Source organism: Talpa occidentalis, unplaced genomic scaffold, assembly GCF_014898055.3.
Source record: "Talpa occidentalis isolate TD23 unplaced genomic scaffold, MPIMG_talOcc4v2.1 talOcc4.13, whole genome shotgun sequence".
NCBI lineage: Eukaryota > Metazoa > Chordata > Mammalia > Eulipotyphla > Talpidae > Talpa > Talpa occidentalis.
In genome coordinates, this window is record NW_023601322.1 from 30,103,220 (window position 1) to 30,122,772 (window position 19,553).

Here is a 19,553-nt window from a genome sequence, read left to right on the forward strand (position 1 = left end):
TCCTATGTGCAATAAATAAGATTTTTTCATTTTCTATGTATCTTTATAATATGTGATGCTGATCAGTAAAAGACTATGTTTCACAAAAACACTTTGTTACCACTCTAGTTGGGGATAATAAAATTATAAATTAAGAGTTAAAAAAAAATAGTAGAGATCTCTAGGCTGAAAAGGGGAAGGATTAATTGGAGAGAAGAACATGCTGGGCCTTAGAATATCATGAGTAGAGCGGGAGGCGTGAGGGCACTGCACAGAGCTGTGGAGGCCAGGGTAGCTGACCACTAGGCTCACATAGGCTTGCTGTGCCCAGTGAGAGGAACAAGACTGGGAGGGGCTGGAGCCAGATTGGGGCCTCAAATTTATAAATTGGGACTCAGTCATAAAAGGAGCTCAGTGTTTATCCACAACTAGAGGTCATCTTCCAAGATTTTTAAGTAGAGAAATAATTTTTACTTTTTCTGGAATTAATGAACCAACCACTAATTTTCAAAAAGGATGAGAGAGAGAAAGACAGAGAGAGAGAGAGGTAGAGTGAGGGAGAGAAGATACTTTTGCACACTAGATGTTAGTCCTTAAACCGTAGTTGATTATTTCTGAAGTGCAGTGCCCACCCCAACTCCCACCCCCTCACTTTTGGTTGTTCATTACTTGGCAGAACACACACTGGCAAGGATGAGCAGGGGAGGTGGAATCTAAACTGGGAAAGTTTGTCGTTTCTGGCCTGCAACATGTTTGGAAGAGTAGGAATCTGACTGATTATGATTTCCTCAGTTGACCAACAACCCATATATAGAGACGAGAACAGGTCTAGCTAATCCCAGTCATTATTTCTAAGAACATTATTATGGAGGTCTTCCTGAACTTGAAATCAGGACTCTTGGTTTTAGACTGAAACTTAGTACTTGGAAGTGGAAGCATACTAGAAACCCTGAAACATCCATCACTGAAATAACATTCCAGCTGCCTTCATTATTAAACTTTTTATGAGTGTTCTTTTTATGGTTCCATCCATAAATCTTAAAAATACACAAAAAAAAGAAAGAGGTTAGGATAATTTCGATTCAAGTTTTGTAAAAAAAATTTATTGCTCATGATACCATAATCATCATATTATGTTACAGGCACTATTTTTTTTTTTTTTAAATTCATGTTCTTTCCTCAAGGGGGATAAATTCATGCATTACTTCTAACAAGAAACATATAAGTAGGAATTATCTATATCAGTATAATAAAATACATTGAACCACACAGACTTATGATAAAGCAAGTAGAGGTTATTAAATCAAGCACAATTTGTTATGTGCGGTGTCTTAAATCTGATTTTACAAAGATAATGTCCCCAGAGGGCAAAAGCTCAGAAATAAAAACAGAATTTAGAAGCAGATGCCAGACTAAAGCCTCTAAATTCTCTCCTTAGATCATGTTATGCCAAAGAAGTCTGTTTATTTGGATGGCATTTGTTTATTTCCTTGTGGAACTTCCTTAAACATATGGGGTTTTTGCCTTTAATTTTGACTGATCGTCAGTGTAAGAAATCAGTTCCATGAAATCTACTAGTGCATGCGTCCATTTTATTAATCACTCCTTTTATAAAACTGAGAGTGAAAACTTTTTATATTTTATGCCAACAGAAATTTTGGTCCTCTGAGAACTGGCATTTCTATACTGATAAAACCACTCATTAAGTTTTTCCTTTTGTGCCTCCTTGTCAGAAAGCACAGAGTAACACCCTTGTCCCTCAAGATTAGCATATTTGCATTTTTTCTGAAGTTTTGCTTTTTCTGTTTCTACTTTGTGAAGTCATTGTTTATGTCTTTTGTTTCAAAATGCCTCAGGTCCTTTATGAAAAAAGACCTGAGTAGAAAAGCAAATAAAGAAGTGAGTAAAACAGGCAAGGCCCTCCCCCACACCCCTCTCCCCCAGACAAGGCAGGGCCCACCTCAGGTGTCATCCCTAAAGGCCCTTAGGTAGCTGTGCAGCAGCACTTGCTGTGGGCGGGCTTTCCATGATGCAGCAGCTACCGGTGGCTCCCTGGAGAGGAGCTGGGAGGAAAGGTGACTGTAGTAACGTTTCTATGAACGCTGCCATGGTTTGGCTCTCTGCATCTGTCTGTTTATAAATTCCCTGGTCCACTGAACCTTTCCAGAATGTGTTGCCTGGCAAATGGTAGAGAAGGGGCCTCCGAGGGAAATAGCTAGAGCAAGGCTGACAGAGGACTGGATGACTCCCTCTCTCTCCCCATCAGGAGGAGGAAAGTTATATTTAAACCTTGTTTCCCCTTTCTATGCACATGCTAAATATGAGACTGGAAAGAAAAGAGACTTTGCAAAGAGAAGCACCGCAGCAAGGCATTTTTCTCTACCATGATCTAAGTGTGTCGCAAGTATTGATACAATAGCAATACCCCACGTATGCATTTATGGGCAATTATACAGACTGCAAATGTGTGTCTTTCACCCAGGGACGCTGTCTCTTATTAAAAATTGACTTTAGTAAAGTAACTTTTTTCACAAAGTACAAATTAATGTAATACATTGTCTTTATTGTCTGACAATACATATAGATTTTACACTTTCCTTTTTTACAGACCATGGGAATTGAGGATAAAAATGTGTCCAGCATTTTGCAAACATTCTTCGTTACACACAAACACACACAATGAATAATAGGAAAGAGAATACAGAATTAAAAGTTATGTTGAAATTGGACAGGCTGTCGTTCTAATTGATCCGTGGGAATCATGTGAAATTTTTTGATAAGACTAACAAGTGGACTATATTGTCATACACAGCTTAGTACATGCACTTGACATTAAAGCTGCTTTTATTTTGCTTCTAGTTTATTATTATTTTTTGAGTATGCTGCTCCCTCTGCTGGCTTCTGACTGACCACAGGATTAGACAAGAATGTCCATTTCGGCTACAGTTGGAGCATTAAATGCCCCTATTTCCAGAGATGATGTAGATAAGGGCCTGGGAATTCCTATAGCAAAAAGGTTCTTGGTAATTAAAAAAAAAAAGGCTGAAAGTTGCCTATTCTCTTGATATTGTCAACCCATCATAGGGATTTTGTTGGGAAGAACTAAACAGTGGGAAGTGAACAGTTACTGAGTACAGCCTTTCTCACATAAGATTGAGCATATTTGGGTGAGCAGTAGGGGACAGGGCATAACAATTATGCCATGAAAAGAGATGTAATTGGCAGATTTTTATAGAAAGAGGTTCCACATCTTTTTAGTAAAATGCAAACTGCTGAATATTCACAGCATGAGAGGATGTTGAAGTCAGCTTCCTAGTGCTGTGGGTTTTATCTACCATAGCTTTAGTGACTGTGGTCAGTATATTTCTATGAAGAGAAGGGTCTGATCAACAACCCAGAAAGGTATTTGATTGGTTTGAAACTGAGACCCCCCCCACCCCTGGACATCTCAAAGTTTCCAATAAATTACAATTTTTTCCCTTTTCTGAAAGATGCAATAGTTCTTCTGTTGGTGCCGACAGTAGTAATAGTTATAAAAAATTGCTAAATTTTATATATCTCAATTCAAGCACTACATTGAAAAGGAAGCAAATTAGTATGATTTTTTTTCTCTTTCCAAACTGAAGCATGAACATACATTAGAGGCAAATGCAATGAGAAAAACAGCAGGACGGCAGGCCCCTCCACTGTTAGTTAAGACCTGCAGTAGGGAACATAACTTACTCCCTGCTTCAGTTCTTCTTCCTACAGAAAGATTGAATCAATAATAGTTAGATTACCCAGGGTTCCAATAAGAGCATGTACACAGTGTGAAGGAATGCAGGGTAAGGGAAACATGGATTGGCAGTTAAGCCTCTTTTACCTCAATGACTTCAGTTTCAAGGCTATTGAGGTACTTGAGACTCCAGCTCCATCTCTTTCTCCATCTGTCCAACCACCTCTCAATACAACCTTTCTCTCTATCTTAAGTTTGTATATCCTGATACAGTCACTGTGCTCCAACCAGGCTGACGCTAAGATGGTGGGTGGTAATTAGACTCATAGCTCATCACTATGGTGACAGAAACTGTAGCAGGGAGCTGTTTCAAAGTTTCCTGTCAGTCAGTGAAGGGAAAGATGTGTTCAGCCCTCTTCACTTGGTAATTTGGAAAAGAAAGCAGAAAAAGCTCCTCTGGATCAACAAATGAGAGGATGGGCCAGAAAATAGCAAGAGGTTATTAATTTTCTAGTCCTGTCTTAGCATACGCAGTATAGCCAAAACTGAATTCTATACTTTTTATGTCTAATACACTAAAAAGTAAATTTTGCTTAATTGCAATAAAGCATTCCCAACACTGATGGTAGGAAAAATAGACTAAGACATAAAAATAAAGAAAGAAAACAAAAGAAAAAACAGCAGTTCTGGGACACAGTAAGTTTTTGTAAGTATTTGTTAACTAAAGAAAAGAAGAAAAGGAAGGCAGCAGGAAGGAAAAAGCGAAAGAAACTCAACCAGTACAGAAACAATAATGATGTTGCATCAGGCATGGGGGGGTCCAGGCACTGAAGCAGGCTGCCCGAAGGGGTGTGGCCACCATCATTCTGTCTGAGGGTCATTTCCTGCTTTTGTCACTGCACAGGACCAGTCCACACTGGTTCATGAAAGTCTGCATCAGGCAGGATGACCACAGGGGCTGGACATATTCACTGCGCTGACTCTGGACACGTGGTTGTAATAGTTTACTTTTGACTTGAAATATAATTTAGTGTATACTGAAGAGTGGATACAGATTTATTAAAGGAAGGATGCTACTTCCCAGTAGGAATAATCAACTTTAACACTCTGCAGAGGATATCTATAGATCATCCCTAAAAAACAAGTAAGAAGATATCCCCCTTTGTAGTTTGCATTTAAGTTTGGGAAACATTATGTGACTTGTTGGTAAAGCCACATACAGGTGAGATAAAATATTTTACTGAAATTAGTGAAGTTATTCCTTTTAATAAAACTATAATAACCAAAATTATCTAATGACTGTAGCTTAAATTTCTAAATTAGACATTAACTTATGTTCAATTTGGTCACAATTGTTAAAAGCTATTAAAAAGAAAATATTTCTAATAAGACCAGTTTCATTAGAGGAACTGGAAGTAAGCCAAGCAAAAGTTATCTCACAAAGGAACTTAATGGTTGTGTTCTGGAAAATGGGTAAGAATGAGCTCTATAATTGACTGCTACCATTCATGGTAGCAGTAAGATGACCCAGTATATGAGTTTGAAAACATATTTTGTGGGAAATCACACAGAACAAATTGGAAAAACCACTGTATATTATGAACAAAGTTTTTTTGTTTGTTTTACACAAATACTATACTCATAGGTCTAGGCAACATTTATTTGTAAATGTCTTACCTTTAGTAGCTTCATGAGACCCTCTAACTGGACCATTAGCTCTCTCCGGCTCTCCTGGAGAGCAGACATTCTCTGTTCTAGCTCATCCTTGCGCTGTCTAAGAAAGAAGCAGTCATCATCAGCAACAGCATTTGACTCACTGAAATAATCACGTTTCCAATCTTGGACTACCTGGAAAAGACCTAGGGATCTTTGATGTTGTTATTAGGGAAAATTTTGTCAAATGAATGAACAATTATAGCTTAAATTATATTTATTTGTTAGGAACTGTGTTAAACTCTTCCATACATCCCTTGCTACTATGAGCTAATAATTTAATGAAATCTTTTCTGGATGCTCACTGCCATAAACTCTGGGCTGTTCCACTGAGCTTCCTTTAGACAACAAACTAAAACAAGCTATTGAAAAAGGTCATATCCTTCAAACTCAAAGACTCTTCTGTGAATTTAACAGAAAGTACTGATCACCTCAGTATTTGGAGACTGAGTTAGAAAAGTATATTTTTCATCTTTTCCATACATAGCATGCAATGTGGTTGGTGCCTTTCAGAGGTGAAATATTAATAGTATATGGTAATTATAGTCATTCTAAATTTCCTGGTTTGAGTTTGTTTTCATAAAGTGAAATCAGAATAAAGGAGTTCCTATATAATTGTTCTAACTGAAAATAATCTGTAAGGTCTGTGTTTATTTAATTTTGTTTTGTTTTGCAGAATGTCTATTAAACTGTCAATAAAACTGGAAACCAGAAAGGACAGTGTATACTCGGTCATTTATGTTGACATTAAAAATTACCAAAATTATTTTTAAAAGGGGAAAATGAATAAAACAATACGTAGAAGAGTACTAATACTTCATATTTCTGAAGCATATGGATATTTTTCAAATCAATTTCCAAATCTGTTATTTCATGACCATTAGTGAATAAATAATATATATCTTTTTTTTCTTGCTCCAAAGGCTTCTGAGTCTGAAATATTGGACTTATGTTTTAAAAATGTGTGGCTGCTTTAAACATGTATGTGTTAATATATGAGTGGGTATGCCTGGTCTCACTGTCAAACCCACAATATCAAGTGGAGTTACAACAGGGACTCTGAGATGAAAATCGACAATATAAAAATGTCACACTGAGTTAGGTCAATGACTTATCCAGTTGAAAGATATTTTGTGGGAGGACAGGCTATGGATATAAATGAAATATTTTCAATTTATTTTCACATAGGCTTTCTATAGAATGAATTATGAATTTCAAATATATAAACATATCAACCCTTTGTGAATATATTTATAATTAGCTTTTATTGCCATGTAAAGCTTACTCCTGGAGCAATGCTTCCTTTTATTTCCTTTACAATTGTTTCTTTTCTGAGTCCAGAGCATGAGGAACATCATACTTTATAGACTTTAGTGAGTATTCCTGGACTGAAGCATTCTAATTGTAAAAGACCTGTCCCATTCAAAAATGTTATCAGTGACAAATCCAGTACTGTTTTTCTTTGACCTTATCTGCAAATGGTGCTATAAACACATTCACAATAGGGCCTGGTAGAAAGGTGATAATGTTTCTTATTCCCACTTCTCTTGTAACTACTACTATTCAATTCGTGGTCTTTGGTCACAGGAGTAATTTGGAAAGGTTGAAACAAAATTCTAATACCGAAGGTAATAAATACTAAGAGAGGCATCTAAAATCTATTCAAAAAACTTAACAAGAATTAATTTCAAATTCATCAATATAAGAAAGCTTGTACAGTTTTCTTATAGTAGTCATCTTTTACAACATGGCACACATTTGACTGAATTAAGTTAAAAAAGTTCATTTAATAATGCCTTAAGCTGGGGCCTCCCCGGTGGCGCAGTGGTTGAGCGCTGGGTTGCAAGGCTGCCCGCGGCCTCTGCGGCGCCGGTTCGATTCCCGGCTGCTCCCCGGCCACCAGAGGAGGGTCCCACATGGCGCGCAGACCTCTCCTGCCGCCCGCTGCTCCCCTCAGCAGTGTACTTCGGTCCTTCTGCCTGCTCTGCTCCCTGCTCTGGCTCTGGTGAATTCTCTCACCCTCCCGCGCTTCTGACTGTACCCAGTGCATGTATAAACAAAACAAACGAACAAACAAACAAATAAATAAATAAATAAAAAAACATGCCTCTATAAAAGAAAAAAAAAATAATGCCTTAAGCTAATCTTGTCTATGAATGTATCAGCGGTTATCAAATGTGGTTCTGCTAACAATCTGGTGCAATCTCCACCATGACAAAGAGAAATGAGGAAACAAGGTCTAAGTAGTTATTTTATTTCCATGGAGCTGGATATATTTATCTTCAAAGGAATGATTTTTAATCTAGAGTTCTATTAGTTCATTCCTAATTTTTTTTTTCTTTTTTCTTTTTTTTTGTGGGACCCTTGCCAGCGGCCGGGGAACGAACAGGCGCTGCAGAGGCTGCGAGCAGCCTTGCAGCCCAGCGCTCAACCGCTGTGCCACCAGGGGAGGCCCAGTTTATTGCTAATTTTAAAAACTTCTTTCTTTTATGGCAGTGTTGGGACAATGGACAATATTTAATGACAATAAATTTCAATATTAATTGTCCTGAATTTAAAGATGGTACTATGGTTTTACATATATATGTATGTATGTATATAGACTTTCTTAATACTTAGAAAATATACACATAAGTACTTAGGGGTAAAAGGTTATAATGTGTGCTCTTAAACGGGTCTTCAAAGATGTGTTTGTAGTTTATAAAGTAAACGTGTGTGCATGTGTGAGTGTGTGTGTTGTATGTGTGGAGAGAGAGAGAGAAACAGAGAGAGAGAAAGAGGGGAAGGGAAGGGTGTGGTAAAATGTTTGCAATCTACAGGTGGAGCATAGAGGGAAATTCATTGGAAGTCTTACAATTTTTCTTTGGGCTTAAAATGAAAAGTTAAAAAAACACTGTTTTCATGAACCTATTGTGATAACAGATAATGGATTTTTGAAAAAAGTCATTATATGGTAAAACAAAAGATATTCAATTTTATATTGTTTTCCAGAAAAGAAAAAAAATTAAACTGGTCTATGAAATTCAAGACTGAGACCACAGAATTGCATTAGAGATTACAATTCCATTTTGATTGGTAAAACAAAATAAGGACATTTTTATTAATAAGTTTTCTCAAACAATAATTTCATATACATTGAAATGAATACAATTTGGGGGTTATGGAATATAATGCTTATTTTTTTAGGCAATGGATAGATATAGAAAATTATACTTGTTTTTCTTGAGATTTGTAATGTGAAGTTAGTTGCTTCACAGTTTTAGTGTTTTCCTCATTACAAAAGATGATATTGTCTTAGCAATCACATTTCTTCAGCTGTCTCATAATGGCTTTGTAGTTAACTTTTCACCACACAAGCATCTATTCAGTGCTTTTCCTTTAAGACCTTGTAAATAAAATTTTGACTATGATGCAGCTTCTGTCCTTGGATGAGAGAGAAGGAGACACAAATAAGTGAAAAACAATGAATGTGAATATATAGTAAAAATAAGAATAGAGTGCTGTAAGTGGTATATGAACCATTGTAGAGAAGAGCATGTCCAATTCCATATGGTGGGGAAGGTTAGGGAAGGCTCACTAGATCACTTTGCAAAGTTTCCCTTAGAAACACCATCCAATGTGGGAAGGAAAGATCTAAGGAACTATATGGAATATCCTAGATCTTTCCTGCTTCACGTGAGCCTTTGATTACCTGTATTCTCAAAATAAGCTCAACATTAGAGTAAGATCTTTAATTCACATGAGTCTGACTTGACAGTCTAATCCACACTATAGCTCTATATGTAAGCATCACCCTTCAGTGGCTTCCTATTTTCTGTTTAACAGTAACAACAATAGTCTCAAGATGATGTGGAAGGCCACACTTACAGATCTTAGTTCCATCTCTTGCTAAATTCCCCTGCATTCCAGATCTATAGATCTTTTGATTCCTAAAAAAGTACCAGAATAGCTCCTGACAGTTTGTCTTTGTACATACATTATCCTCTAGGAGCTGCTGGCATCAGTTGCCCCAGCTTCCCTCTATGTCCTTAATCCCCAACCCCATGCCTTCATACTTCAACTCAAATAATCCTTCCTCCATGGTAGCTTCTTCTGACTCTAGTGAAGGACAGGTTTGGTAATTATCTCTCTCTCTCTTTTTTAAAAGAATATCCCTAGAGCACTTAGCTTACAATTATTTTCTTATTTGTGATTATTTGATTTATGTAACTTTTCTATTAGACCACAAATTCTGTGACACCAGAGACTCTTTTTCTATTTACCATGGTAGCATGATGCCCACAAAAGTTCTGGGCACTGAATTTTAGAAACATTTATTGAATGAATAATAAAACAAGGAAAAATAAATCTGGTAACAGTGTAGATGGACCAGAGGTTAGGAATCAATTAAGTATTCATTCTGATAGTCCAGCAGGAGATAATTAATACCTGAGAAAAGGAGACAGAATCCACCTCTGCTACTTATTATGCAGGCTTTTGGACAAGTTAGTTAACTTCTGTGAAAAACCATTTCTGTGTCTATAAAAAGAGTTTAATAACAGTGCTGATTTGCCAGGTTTGTTAGAACAATTACCTGCGACGTTGTAGGTAGAGCCCAGTGCATAGGAATTGTTTGAGCAGTGCACAGAAATGCCTATCATATAATCCTATTGCCAGATCTGGGTTGCAAACTTTGCTTTCAGCTTTCTTGTGGTTAAAGTGAGAAGGGAAATTGGATCATTTAGAAAGGTCATGGTGCTCTTAAGATAAAAATAAACTATGTGTACATGAAAAGCAAAGCGATGCCCTTCTCTCCTCCCCCACCCACCAATGGAAAGAAATTTCCCTTGCTGATTTGTCAGCAAGAGGCTTGGGAAGGAAGTTGTGGTTTGAGAAGACCCTATCAAAACTCAATGAGTTTTTGTGGCTACTTCATATGTCTAATGCTCAAGGTCAACCAATGCCAAAGTAACTGTGCAAGAGGTCATTGCTTTGGCGCTCTTTGGATGTCTGAAGTGACTAAAGGTTAAAACACAGAGTAGTTTCTTAACCTGGGATGTAGGGCATGTGTGAAATGCACAAATTGTGAGATTTACCCTCCTTTATCCTCCTTTGGGGAAATAGAGAAATTGCCTCCAAAGAGGGCTTTGCTTCTCACAGGAGGAAAGACTGCGTAGAAGCAAATCAGCTGGGAGTTAGGTGTCACGGGCTTCACTCCTCAAGTCTCAAGTGTGGGCCATGGGTTGACAGTGAGGCGAGAGCACGGGCATTCCCCACAGAGCCTTAGTGTGGCTCTGGGCTCAGTTGGGGCCATGGGCATGCCCCGTGAGTCAGGGCCAGGCAGATGGTAGGATTAACAGTGTGTCCCAAGATAGCTGCATCATGGAGGGAAGAAATATCAGTTGAAAAGTCATCAGTGACCCAGGCACATTGAGATGCTTTCCCAGGATGTGTCATCCAAATGGAACCAAATATTTTTGAGAGCAAATGCTATTGGGGGAGTCACAAATGAAAGTGCCGTGGAAAATTCCTCCAGTAGAGAATGGGTGAAAAGAACATTTTAAGCAGAGAAACAGCATTCTGATGTGTCAGTGACTGACTACTCCCTTTTGAGTTGGTTCATTTTGTTACATTTCTGTGTAGGTTAGACTTAACTTTCAACTTCTAGATATGGAGGGCCTACATAATACTATTTGGCAAAAGATACTTTCAAGCAGGCCTTGGCGTTTATATGCCTTTAAGGAGGAAGAGGATGTGAAACATCACTTTTCCCTTCTTTTCATGATCAGCCCTTCTGAGAGATGGTATAGTAAGTACATCTCTCTGAAGGGATGGCCAGAAATCACATAGATTAAAAGGGATGGATTTCTCTTTCTTCTATGAAATTATTTTGCTATTTGAAGGATGATGTGATATCTTCTTATCAAGCGACCCTACATGTAGCAGGTTCTATCGACCTCCTTTCCATAGCTCAGACCATGGGTGGGTCTATGCTCCAAGTCAGGCGCATGAGCCTGGGGAGCAGCAAACTGGATCTAGCCTGCCAACAAGGGCCAGGTGGGCGTCAGTGCTCAGATATGATATCTCTGAAGAGCAGGACAGGATGGAGCCTCCAGAAATATCCATGACTACAGTCAGTAGGGACTTGGCAAAATCCAAACATAGCCACCCAGATCCTACTTAATTTAGTCTCTGTGTGGAGGAAGTAAACAGTACTCTAACACGGACAAGGTTTTCTGAGAAGAGGTATCTGTACTTATAAAAATATGTCTCACATTCAGAGTGGGAGGAAGGAGAGAAGGGGGAAAGGAGAGGACAATGGACTGGGGTGAAGCACTCTGGGTGCTTAGGTACTGGGAATATCACAGTGACTACACCTGAGGGGGGAAATCCTATCCTGTCAAAAACAAACAAGGATGTAAAACAATGGTACATCAATTAAAAAAAAAATTGTGCCTCAGTTAGATATACCTGGAATGTACTTGACACCCAACTGAAATATGAAAGGAACGTCATACATGCTACCTGAAAGGGCAATATGACAGTTCTGTGAGGGAATGTCTGAGTTGATATTCAGGTTGTTTGCTACAGAAATGGGCTTAAGTCTATGCAACATTTAAGGCACAAGGCTGAGCCCATCTGGTGTGGAGTCCAGGACACGAATTTCATTTTGTACATAGGCACAGCTGGAGGTAGACAGTCCTTATCCGTGTTCTGCTTTCTGACTCTGAGAAGTGTGCCGAAATTCAGGAATTGACCCTGAGGAACTTCTAAGATCCTTTCTGAGAATTTTGGAATATATTTCCAAATATTTCTTATGACAGACTAGACAACACCAGGGTTTGAATTCCTTGGTAGAACAAGAAGATACGCAAGCTATTTTTAAGACCTGTACATAAAACTGTTAGGGCTCAGGTTTAGAGTAAAGCAGACTCCTTTTTATGGGTTACAGGCAATTTTTAAAATTTAAAAACCTATAAAAATGTTTGAGCTGTTTATGTGTTTATTCTGTTCACCACTGTGGCATAAACACATTGCTGGTAGTGACAATAGCCAAAAAGGTTGAGTTCAAATATCTTTCCAGTGAGAGATTTGATCTAAGAACATGGTTTCCTTCTCTCTGTGTCCAATGAAAGAATAAACTATAAACAGCTTCTCCCTGAATTTCAGCAATTGAGTATTTGCTATTAAAAAGCAAAACAGAACAAATTGTCAGCAGTTCTCGTGGCTAAGAAAGTTCTTCTGGCTAGATGCTTTTCAACTCTATTGAAGATCTCAAACACCTGTATTCCTTGAGACCTGGGGCTCCATCTCTTACCTGAGGAGCCGGAGTTCTGCCAGCAGAGTGGGGTTTTGTTGAGCCTTCTCTGGAGTGGGCTGAGAAGCTTGTTCATGCTCTAACCGCAATCTCTGGATCTCCTGTAAGATTTCTCTTGGGAGAGAAAAGGAAGAGAAGGAGCCAGGGTCAGTTAACTTCCATGGTATCCACGTACTAGTATCTAAGCAGATTAAAATCACCAGAGCAAAGGAAAAAAGGGGCCATGCTATGTTTAGGAGCAGCAGCAACCTTTACTGTCAACTGTGTTTACAAGGCTTGGGCTACAGCTAGTTGGGTGCTGGGGATGACAGGCTGACTGACTTCATTTCCAGTACAGCCAAACCCTGGAGCCTTCAAGCTAAGTGTTATCAACAAGGCCTAATAATCTCTCTTATAAGTAATATAGTACCTTGGTAATGTGTTCAACTTTGAAAAGTGCACTGCTTCAGAGACAAAAACGTATCTTCCTATTATTTATGATCACAGTCTGGCACCATCAAGTACCCAGAGCTACCAAGTAAGAGGTGCTTTGGGGGAAAATAAGGATAAATGGTGCCCATTTCACAAAACTAAATAACTCCATTCTCTCATCAGGGATGAAATGGCTCTCACTGATTTTTTCTGAGATGCCCCAGTTAGGCAAAATTCTATCTCTTTTTCTTAATATTTTCAGTCTCACAATGGATCTCAATGAAGGCAGCCTTAGAAGGAAAGTGCTTTTAAAAGGATTCACTATAATTGAATCTGTGACATAAGAGTGCTAGTGGTGTGACCCCTGTCGGGGGAGACACGTCAGTCTATTATTGATGTTGAGGCCTGGCCTGCCCTCCATTGAGGTGAGCATTAGGCCAGCCATTAAAGACAGCTGACCTGTACAGAGCAAATTATCCCTAAGTGAGTTAGACACCATTAAGCAAGGTTACAAGTCACGTGCTCTTGATGGAAGGGGTGGGTTTCCCATCCAACAGAATGCACAAGAACCAATAAGACAGAACAAAGCACCAAGAATGGGAAGTGAACGTAGTGAGTAAGGGGGTTGTTTCCTTCTGAAAGGCTGATTTACAGCTGCCTGCTTCACAAGCATGCCAGAATCAAGAAGCTAATGACCTAACTCCTGAGGGTGTAATTGTGTACAGCTTGATGATTAGTAATACTGTGTTCCACATTTGAAAGCTGCTCAGACAGTATAACTTAAAAGTCCGCATTGTAAGAATTTTTTTTTTTTTTTTTGGTGGGACCCTCGCCGGCGGCCGGGGAACGAACTGGCGCTGCAGAGGTTCAACCGCTGCGCCACCAGGGGAGGCCCATAAGAAAAAATGTTTTTAAATATGCACAGAGGTAGATGTTATCTATACTTATTGTGGTGATCATTTATTAATATATATAAAAATATTGAATTATTGTATTAGTAAATCTGAAACTAATATAATGTTATGTCAGTTATCTTCAATAAAAAAAAAATTATAGCAGAAAACCTCCTCTGAGAAAAATTGGTCAAATGGCAAATTAGCGTATATTTGATAAACATATTATAGCATCTTTAGTTAATTTCATGTCTTTGTGAGAGCTCACTGACTATGGGATTAATAATGGTGAAGAAAGCACCTTAGTGTGGATTTTTACCCTCTTCAGGAAACTCACTAGCGGAGAGGTGATAGAATTGAGAGCAGGTAGCTGGCTAATGGAGTTATTTGATTACTGAGTCATCACTTCAGCTGCATGTCCTTGTCTTGCGGCTTTTCCACAAATATCTGCATGGCTGACTCTCACCCAAAATGTCATCTCCTCAATAAGGTCTACTATGATTCTCCTAATCATAAGTGTAACATGCTCCTGGCATTACCGCTACACAGGATTCCCATCTTCTTTTATCTGTTTGTTTCTTCAATGCACTTGTCACCTAAGTATGATATACTTCACTTATTACATGTATTGTGTGTCTAGCCCCCTGAGGTCATATAGATATTTATTGTTTTTGTTCCTAGTGCATACCTATCACCAGAACAATGCCTATCACAGAGTGAATGCTCAATAAATATTTGTTAAATTATTATATGATGAAAGCATGAATGTTTGGAAGAATAAATGAACAAAAGAACAGATTAAATAAATGACTCACACAAAAAAGAAAGGCTAATTACTAGTGAGTCACTAGACCTCTTATGGGTTTGGTGAGAAGGATGAATTTAAACCTTTTTGGTTCCCTTTGGTGTTCCATGGTGAAAATATTTCTTTAAAATAAATATCCCAGGGAAACCCAATATGTCAAACTATTAACAGGGAGCAGCCCTGGTTGAAGAGAAGATAAGCCCTGTGCTGTTAGTGCCTCCTGCCTCCTCTTTGGGTCTGCTGAGTTCCCAGGGTAGCATCGGGCTCAGCCTGAAAAGTCAGTGAGCTGGATTTAGAAGATCTCCTCCAGAACTAACATCCTGATATTCTGAGATTCCCAGCAGGTTTCCTTCCTGTTGTTTTTTTTAAATTATTATTTATGCAGATGAGAACTGGTGCATAGGCCAGAGGTACAGGGGGTGAGAGGGTTCACCAGTGACAGCGTGGGGAGCAGAACCGGCAGATCTTCTGAAATACACTGCTGAGGTGAGCAGCAGATGAGACAGGAGAGGTCTGCTGTGCCATGTGGCACCCCTGGCTGGGGATGGAACTCATGCTGCGGTAGTGATAGCACTCCCTAGGCCACCAGGGAGGTCCCCTGCTTGTTGATTTTATGGACAGAGCCATGACAAAATGATTAACCCAAGGAAGCCAAAGAGAGTAGTGTTGATAAGAAAAAAATTATGGTAAGATTTGTAATGAGTGGGCCTCCCCGGTGGCACGGCGGTTGAGCTCTGGGCTGTGAAGCTCCCTGAAGCCTCTGCAGCGCCAGTTTGATCCCTAGCCACCAGACGAGGGTCCCACATGGCGCACAGACCTCTCCTGCCACCCACTGCTCCTCTCAGCAGTGTATTTCGTCAGTCTGCCTGCTCTGCTCCCTGCTCTGGTGAATTCTCTCACCCTCCCTCACTTCTGACTGTACCCAGGGCTTGTATAAATAAATAAATAAATAAATAAATAAATCTTTAAAAAAAAAAAAGATTTGTAATGAGCATTGAGGGCTTAGGCTATAACCAAAAAATGTATTTTCATCTTATTTCATTCAATGCTCATACTTCTATTATATATAGGTACTACTATGATCAGCTTTATGAATGAGGAGATTAAAATACAGACCAGTTAAAAGTTCACCAAGTTCAATAACAGGTAGGTGGTAGAGGTGATCTGAGCTCAGGTTGCTTAGCTGCAAAGCCCATGTATGTCAGACGCCCCCAGTCTTTGTCACTTGCCCTGACAGGTCTATCCTAGCAGGCTGTGACTTACATAACGTAATTTGAAGAATTCTGTAACTTCTAATACTAACCCCATCTGGGACTTCCAAGGGTGCTATAAGGAAACTTTCTCTTCTAAAAATCATTGCTGAAATGTCATGGATTAACTAGAATAGACAGAAATCATGAAGTGAAATCAGGGACTCTATTCTTGTCTGAAGCTCAGAGATCTGATCACTGGATTAACTTGTAGATTATAGGCCTTTGGGGTGCGTTTCCATGGTACAGGAGTATGACATGAATAAGCTTCTGGGCCCTGGTTCTAGGGTTTTTACATAACTTGAAGCCTTTTAGGGGGATGGGTTCAAAATGGACTAGATACACATCACAGATGGGAAGGGGATGAAATACAAGGACATGAAGAACACATGGACAGGATGAAGCTCTTTCCTCATCTCTTCTCATTCCCATTTCTGTATTCTTTCTTTGGCCTTAAAAGCATGTATTTAGAGAGTATAACCCAAAAATGTGCTTGAAACAAGCAGTAAGAGTAAAATCACAGCACAGCTGGGGACAGTCATGGTGCTTCCTGCTGATTCTGGAATAGAAAATAGACAGTTTCACAGGGAGACCGAGATCCCTGGTGTATTTCCTTAAAGGAAGTCCCTCAAGTATTCTATTCCCATGCTGTGTGGAAGCAGAGATTAGAAGTGAAAGCCAAGTGTTTAGGCGAGGTGGGAGAGTAGGCTAACATTGAGCAAGACATTTATTTGGTGGGCTCGTTAGTTTTCACTTGAGTCTTTTTTCTATGAATATCACATACGGATGCTTCCTCATCTTATCCCCTGTGCCAGCTGGGCAGATGGGCTCAGTCCTTTTCTCCAAGTTCACATATATCCCTACCTGGAATTCTTGCCCACATTTTTCACTGTCCTGGAAGGCCCAATTAAAAATCTACCTTCTACTAAAACTAAAAAACTAAAAAAACTTTACACTATAGAGTTTACCCTACATAATCGAGACTAAAGGTTATACTGGAAAAAAATTAGGATATAAACACACACACAGAGACACATAGACACACAGACACACAGACAAAGAGTCCGTATATTGGGGAAGGTATAGGCATCTGTCAGTCACACAGAATTGTTCTGAGGGTGAAATGAGATGTTTGTACACATACTCTATAAATATTTAGGATTGCCATTTTTCTGCCCCCTAAAAACCCCAAAGACAGACCCAGATTTCTTACTGTTTCCACCTGGCAGCTACAACCATCTGCTCATTTACGGCTCCTTATTGGTTACTGACCATACATTTTAAAGAAAAGGGGGATCAAATTAGGAAATTATGAATAAAAGGACTCTCTAGAGAGTTAGTTCCTTCTCAGAAAATAGCTTCATTTTGGGCTGAGTTCAAATGAGGCCTCAAACTGACATGACCTCATTCCAATTAAAACAGTTGACTTCCCTATCCCATATACCTACTTTCTTTTTTTTCTTTAGCTCTCTTTTTTGAATTTATTATGGCACAGTAACTGATTTTCTGGCATCCACTATATCTGACTGAGTTATTTTGAATAACCATTCACACCACACACTGTAGGCTTATTTTGGCTAAAAGAAAAAACAAATCTTTAAAGTCCAATTGTAATATTTGCTAAGGTCATCAATAGCAATTTTTTTTTTTTGCCTAAAGGAGGTGAAACTTTGGATTAAATCTAATTATTAAGGATTTCAAACTAGTCCCTTTGGAATATTACTCAGCTACCAAAATTAACTCTTTCTATTTGTGACAACATGGATGGCACTGAAGGGGATTATGCTAAGTGAAATAAGTCAGAAGAAGAAAGATAAAGACCAGACGATATCACTTACAAGAGGGAAGTGTAGAGAAACAAAACAAAGAGTCAGATAAAACCTAACTAAGAACAAAGCCTAGAAAGATGACTATAGAACTGAGGCTACCAGAGGAGGAAGAAGAAGGGAAGGGAGTACAATGGACTATGGGGGTACAGTGGACTGCGGGTATCTTGGTAGGTGGGTATGGTGTGGTAACAGCACCTGAGGGGGGAGAGTCTACACTTCCAATACATAAACAAAGCTATAAACCAGCATCACTGAGATGAAAAAATAAACAACCAAACAAAACCCCCCAAAATTAGTCCTTTCGGCCATTTTCTTTTTTCTATGTTCTTTTCTTTCTTTCTTTCTTTCTTTCTTTCTTTCTTTCTTTCTTTCTTTCTTTCTTTCTTTCTTTCTTTCTTTCTTTCTTTCTTTCTTTCTTTCTTTCTTTCTTTCTTTCTTTCTTTCTTTCTTTCTTTCTTTCTTTCTTTCTTTCTTTCTTTCTTTCTTTCTTTCTTTCTTTCTCTCTTTCTTTCTCTCTTCTCTCTCTCTCTCTCTCTCTCTCTCTCTCTCTCTCTCTCTCTCTCTCCTTCCTTCCTTCCTTCCTTCCTTCCTTCCTTCCTTCCTTCCTTCCTTCCTTCCTTCCTTCCTTCCTTCCTTCTTCCTTCCTTCTTTTCTTTCTTTCTTTTTTAAGATTTATTTATTTATTTATACAAGAACTGGAGTACAGGCCAGAGATGTGGGAGGGTGAGAGAATTCACAAGAGCTGAACAGGCAGACAGATCAAAAACACTGCTGAGGGGAGCAATGGGCAAGACAGGAGAGGTCTGCCGAGCCATGTGGGTATCTCCCTGGCCAGACAGGAATCAAACCCATGCTGCAGAGGCTGTGGATAGTTTCACAGCTCTGCACTCAACCCACTGCACCACTGGGGAGGCCCTCCATGTCCTTTACTTTACCCAAATTGATGTAAAGGCTTGACGATAACATCTGAACATGGTGCTTCCATTCTTTTATTGTCTACCCTCATCAATACCTATACAACTTGCTATAGGGGATGTGAGTTGTCCATGCTACTCACATACTTTTCCACAAGCCTACTTGCCGCCTCCGTTGACACCACCCACAAATGCTGTTTACCTTTCTTGGGTGGTTCTTCTACAGGATTTTCAGTGCCTTTACTCATTTGAACAATAAATACAGACTTTTATCAAAAGCCCCCTTTGTTCTTAACCCCCCTCCTGACTTAGCACAATTATTTGAATAGTAGATATAATAAATGTCATATAAAATAGAAAGGGCAACTTTACAGATGTACTATTACCCAGAACAAATTTCAATTTGTGTGGGTCTTTTTTGCTGTCTAATTCTTCACTGTGCTTCTACTCATTCCTGTCTTATTCTTTGTTTCTTATCACTTCGTAAATTAAGAGGGATCACATATAGCAAACATCTCTGGGGGGGGGGTCAGATTTGAAACATAATTTCATGGTGTCACCATCCTTATTTGTAATGTCTTATTGGTAAAAGCCTGGTCTAAAGGCTATTAAGCCTAAATCTTTTTCATTAAGAGAAATGTACTAAGCTTGTATTTGCCTTTTAAGTTTTTCTGTGGAACTTAAAAGAATATATTGACCATTTATCCCCACATTCTCAACTCAAATTCTATAGGTGTGAAACAAAGA

The 19,553-nt window shown here is 38.9% G+C and overlaps 1 protein-coding gene across 9 annotated transcripts in view; it reads right to left on the reverse strand.

The window, feature by feature from the left end:
- DTNA (dystrobrevin alpha) overlaps positions 1-19,553 on the reverse strand; it is a 325,085-nt gene that overhangs the window by 18,996 nt on the left and 286,536 nt on the right. For 7 of the 9 annotated variants that reach the window (XM_054694102.1, XM_054694105.1, XM_054694103.1 and 4 more), the window contains 2 exons: positions 12,705-12,818; positions 5,372-5,468 (listed from right to left, as the gene is read on the reverse strand). In XM_054694102.1, coding sequence (XP_054550077.1) covers positions 5,372-5,468; positions 12,705-12,818 — 211 coding nt within the window. Of the gene's footprint in view, positions 1-2,553; positions 3,724-5,371; positions 5,469-12,704; positions 12,819-19,553 lie in introns of those variants that run through there. The other 2 variants (XM_037508668.2, XM_037508669.2) reach the window with 1 other exon arrangement.